Consider the following 5,409-nt stretch of genomic DNA (forward strand, 5'->3'; position numbering starts at 1 on the left):
ACCTAAGTTCTGCCCTGCTGTAGGTGCAAAGCAGTTTCTTTATTCATTCATGGTAATCACAGCATACAGAGGGAAATCCCACATCACAGAGCTCTGTTGCCCAGGACTGGGGAGGGGAAATTAAAATGTTTAAATTTTATCTTTACTCTCAAAGACCTCGTCATTGGAAGGAGAACTTAAGACACTAAGTATTTGAAGCTCAAAATCTGATCAGTATTGAAATGCATGTTGAGGAAGGTCCCCACTAGTAGGTCACTCTGAGATGTTCCTAAGGAGCTAAATTTAGAAATTTACCTCCCAGGTGAGGGCTTATAATGGGCTATCAGATATTGTCTCAGGGGTTCAGTTTTGGTGTGAGCGTTTGACCCCAAGGCCCTGGGTATGCTTAGGTAAGTGCTCTGTTGCTGAGCTCTCTTCTCAGCCTGAGACTTTTGTAGCCTAGTCTAGAAAAAGTCATGTTTCAAGAGTATAAAGGAGATTGCCTGGAATGTTCTATCTTTTTAGTGCCTGCATGTATGTATGTGTACCAGGTGTCTGCTTGTTGCCCCCAGAGGCCAAAAGAGGGCATCAGATCCCCTAGAACTGGAGTTACAGATAGTCGTGAACCACTTGTGGATTCTGGGAATGGAACCCCAGTCCTCTGGAAGAGCAGCCAGTGCTCTTAACTGCTGAGCCATCTCTCCAGTTCTTGATATTTTGTTCTTAAAGTTAAAAGAAGTAAGGAATAAAATTTTTGGCTGTTTTCTCAATTTAAACTTATTTCATGTCTCATAAGTTCAATGTTGACAATATAACATGTTTTTCACTTAAACGCTAATCTAGAAAAGGTCAAATTAACAATTCAATAAGAATAAACCTTAATTACTTGAAAGCATTTTAATAGTGCCACATGCATGAGCATTTTCCAGCCAGTGATACTCTCTTTATTGACTTACCCTGGGCTCATCAGCTTAGCTTGGAGTGAAATTTTATTTTAAATGAATCGACGTTATTTGTAAGTATAAACTTTATTTGTATTTTTTAGACCCCCTGTTAATGAAGTACACATTTTTATAAAATATTTCAAAGTTCAGGTTTAGTTGTCCAAATGAGATTTTGTTGTTGTTGTTGTTTTGGTTTTTTGAGACAGGGTTTCTCTGTGAAACAGCTCTGACTGTCCTGAAACTCAGTTTTGTGTGTTTTGCCATGGGTGTCAGGTTCCCTGGAACTGGAATTATAGACAGTTGTGAGCCACCATATGGTTGCTGGGAATTGAACCTGGGTCCTCTGGAAGAGCAATCTCTGCTCTTAACTACTGAGTCATCTTTCCAGCCCCCATGGAACTCGTTTTGTAGACCAAAGAATCCACCTGCCTCTGCCTCCTGAGTGCTGGGATTAAAGGCGTGCGCCACCACCACCCAGCCCAAAGTTTTTTTTTTTAAATATCCTTCAGGAGTTCCCATCAAACCAAGGATTCTTTTTCCCCCTAACATATGAGTGTTTTGCCTGGACACACACCTCATGTCTAGTGCCCACAGAGGCAAGAAGAGGGCACTAAATCCCCTGAAACTGGAGTTATATATGGGAATGAGCCACTGTCTGGGCCTGAACCTCTGCCAGAGCAAGTGTTTGTGATCACTGAACCCAAATCAAAGATCCTTTTTTTGTACTAGGAATGCCCCGAGTGCATTTAGGACTTAGTGTGTAGAGAAGCAGCATCCAGACTGAAACTGCAGGATTGTTGCTTGTGAAATGTGTACCTTAATCCCTTAACTCACTGGTAGTTCTGTTCCGAAACACCAATGTGGAAGATGTTCTCAATGCTCGGAAATTGGAACGAGATTCGCTTCGGGACGAGTCCCAAAGGAAGAAGGAGCAGGACAAGCTGCAGCGGGAGAAGGACAAGCTAGCCAAGCAGGAGCGCAAGGAGAAGGAGAAGAAAAGGACACAGAGGGGGGAACGCAAGCGATAACCTCAGCCCACTCCGTTCCTTCCACCCAGGAATTGACTGTGCGTCTGTCTACTTAAGAGACTGAGACTAATGCATTTCCCAACATTTCCTAAGGTTTTCCCCCGTGTTTACATGTTCAAAAGGAAAATCACAATCACTTGTAATTACAAAATGTGCCATGTTTTGGTAGTGTGGGCAATCAATCATAGTATCTTTACCAAAGATCTGGAATTAGGGTAACCTTTCTATTTTAGTACTGAAACCTGTGCCCTTCTGGCTTGTTTTTAAAAAGGTCTTCCCTCACTTTGTATAATTAGCCAGATTCAGAAAGTGAACATCCTGAAGGAAACATGACCATTCCTTCTGAGATTTAAAAAAAAAAAAAAAAAAGTGTAAATTGCTCCTGAGGCAATATTTGCTTCAAATGTAGTTTTTTTATTTGAAATTTAAAATGTAGTGGGTTTTTTATTTGAATTTTAAGTTTGAATTTTAAATTCCATAGTCTAGGCTGACCTTGAGCTTGAGTTTCTCAGCTTTAGGATTATGGGCATAAGTGGCTACACCTGGCTTGTAGTAGCAGTATATTATGGCTGAAGCAACTAATGAAGAGCCCTACCTAGATTCAGATTGTATATGACATCAAATAGGAAAGTGGAAGGTGGGTATTTGGGGTGTGATAGATCTAAGAATTTTTTATTTATTTATTTTTTGATGTGGCAACTTGGGCTCAAGTTGTAGCTGTGTTGAGTGCCTACTTCGCATATAAGGCCCTGGGATTGATCCCCGATACTGAAGAAAAACTTAACCTATGGGAGAATCAAATATCTTTTAAAATAGAGAGCTACATACTTTTCATATAGGCTGTGGCTTTAAGAAGGATGTGTCAGTTTGGGGTATAAGGTTATCATTGTTAGCTAGATAAATCATGAGTTCCCTTGAATCCGCTCTTGATTTTAGTCTTGGTTTATTCTGCAGGCATGCCTAGCCTTTTGACATTGTGGCATGACTTTTTTTAAAACTTGCAAAAAATCATGTTTTAAAAGTAAGTTTATGATTTTGCATTAGGCTGAATTTACAGCTATCGTCAGCCACAGGTTGTACACACCTGCAGCATGGGTATTAAGACTTAATAATTCCTGGTTTAGAGAAACTGAAGGAATTACTCCTTTAGAGAGAAACACTGGAAATTTTGCTAACAATAAGATACTTAAGTATGTATAATTGGTGGTTAACAAACTTATGAGTGGAAAAACTGGGAGAGTCAAGGGTGAGCAGAAACTCTCCAATTCTACTTCTGCCACAGCTGCATCCAGCTGTAAACAAGGTCCTTTTTTACTTGACTTTGGGCAACAGCTATCTAAAGCCTCAACAATTTCTCTGATGTGATACAGTAGATATTTTATACCGGGGGTTAGAAGACTACCACTCACAGGCCAAGTTTGGTCCAGTCCTTTTTTGTATGGGGCAAACTAAAATGTTTTTTTTACATTTTTAAAGGGTTAATAAAGACATTCATGATTTGAGACCATATGTGGCCTATAAAACCTAGTAGTTACTAGCATTTGGAAAAAGTCTTCTGACTTGTTTTTGTATCATTAGCTACCTTTGTGCAGAAGAAAAAAAACATGGTTAAGGAGATAAAGCTGCTTCTTTATCCTACAACCATGACACTGCAAAAATAACCACCTTTTCCTTTTTTTAAATAAACTTATTTAAGTCAGAGTCGTCTGCCTTGTTTCTGTCAGCCGCTGGTGGGAAGGTGTGTGTGGTTGGTTCCTTGGGAATGGTCTTCGTCTGGCCAGCTCTGTAGACACTCTGCAAGTGAAACGTCTTCTCCCTTAAATTTGTTTGCAACTTTCCTGTGAAGTAAAGATTAGCTCAGAGGATTACCATGTTTTTTGGAGCTTGAGTAAATTGGCTTTGAAGTCCTCTGAGGTACTTCATCCTTTATGTGAGCCACAGCTCTGAAGAGTATGGGAAAGAACCTGTTTGAATTTAGTAATCCTTATTTGGGGTTTCCTTCTAACCTTGATTTTGGCTGCTTTTTTTTTTTTTTTTTTTTTTTTGGTTTTTCGAGACAGGGTTTCTCTGTGGCTTTGGAGCCTGTCCTGGAACTAGCTCTGTAGACCAGGCTGGTCTCGAACTCCCAGAGATTCGCCTGCCTCTGCCTCCCGAGTGCTGGGATTAAAGGCGTGCGGCTTCTGAAGGAATCAAGATTATATCCATGCCTTAAGGATATTTATTTCAACTTGCTAGTTTTTTGTTTTGAGACAGGGTTTCTTTGTGTAGCCTTAACTGTCCTAGCTCTATAGACCAGACTGGCCTCGAACTCAGAGATCCACCTGCTTCCCAAGTGCTGGTGTTAAAGGTATGCACCACCACAACACAGCTAAACATTAAATTTTTATTTGTATGTATATGGGTGTTTTGCCTTCATGAGTATATGCAGTGTTATTGGAGGCCAGAAGAGGGCATGGGGTCCCCTGGGACTGGAAGTGCAGGTGGCTGTGAGTCACTTTGTGAGTGCTGGGAATCAAACCTGGAACTAAATCCTCTAAATCCTTTGAAGAGTGCTCTTAACTGCTGAGCCATCTCTCTGGCCCTCAGTGGGATTTTAATCCTAGTAGTATTTCCTCCAAAACTTTTCTGTAACCACTTATTTAAATGGAAAGGGTACTGATAGAATGATTAATTTTCTCTTTTGTTTTGTTGTTTTTGTTTTTTGAAACCGGGTTTCTCTGTAGCTTTAGAGCCTGTCCTGGAAACTCTGACCCTGAACGCACAGAGATCCGTTTGCCTCTGCCTCCCGTGTGCTGGGATTAAAAGCGTGCACCACCACTGCCTGGTGGCTTAAGGTAATTTTCAAATAACTTCATATAAATTGTGTGTCATGTCTTCCTTGATATCTCCATCTAATTAAAAAAACATTTTATTCTATGTGTTTATATGTGCTTACTAACACACAGACATAAGTAAATCTTTTAAAGAAAAAGCAAAATAAAAACATGAGCTAGGTCAGTTGAGTGGATAAAGGCATGTGTTCCAATTCTGATATGAGTTCAATCTCCAGGACCCACATCCGGACACAAAGTTGTCTTCTGATCTTACATCCATTGTTGTCATATGTGTGTGCATGTACACACAAATTTTAAAAGAAAAACTTAATTTCTTTGAATTAGAGAATATCAATATCACCTTTACCAGTTTCACTGCAGATTTTGTGTGATAATTTTAAATACTTTTTAAGCTGCAATTTAGAAATATGTAAGAACCATCTAGCAGGGTGTAGTGGAGCATGCCTGTAATACAAGCTCTGGGGAGGCAGGAACAGCAGGTTCCAGGACAGCTAGGAAACCAGAGGGAAAGACATCTTTACCAGTGGTTCTCACCTTTGTAATGCTGCAACCGTCAGACGCAGTTCCTCATGTTGTGCTGACTCACCTTTGTAATGCTGCAACCGTCAGACGCAGTTCCTCATG

The 5,409-nt window shown here is 40.2% G+C and overlaps 1 protein-coding gene across 1 annotated transcript in view; it reads left to right on the forward strand.

Moving 5' to 3' along the window:
- Ccdc43 (coiled-coil domain containing 43) overlaps positions 1-3,653 on the forward strand; it is a 14,265-nt gene extending 10,612 nt beyond the window's left edge. Inside the window, exon 5 of the mRNA XM_005369098.1 lies at positions 1,764-3,653. Coding sequence (XP_005369155.1) covers positions 1,764-1,951 — 188 coding nt within the window. The 3' untranslated portion in view covers positions 1,952-3,653. The remainder of the gene's footprint in view (positions 1-1,763) is intronic.
- The last annotated feature ends 1,756 nt before the right edge of the window (positions 3,654-5,409 follow it).

This window comes from Microtus ochrogaster, unplaced genomic scaffold, assembly GCF_000317375.1.
Source record: "Microtus ochrogaster isolate Prairie Vole_2 unplaced genomic scaffold, MicOch1.0 UNK44, whole genome shotgun sequence".
In the NCBI taxonomy this organism is placed as follows: domain Eukaryota; kingdom Metazoa; phylum Chordata; class Mammalia; order Rodentia; family Cricetidae; genus Microtus; species Microtus ochrogaster.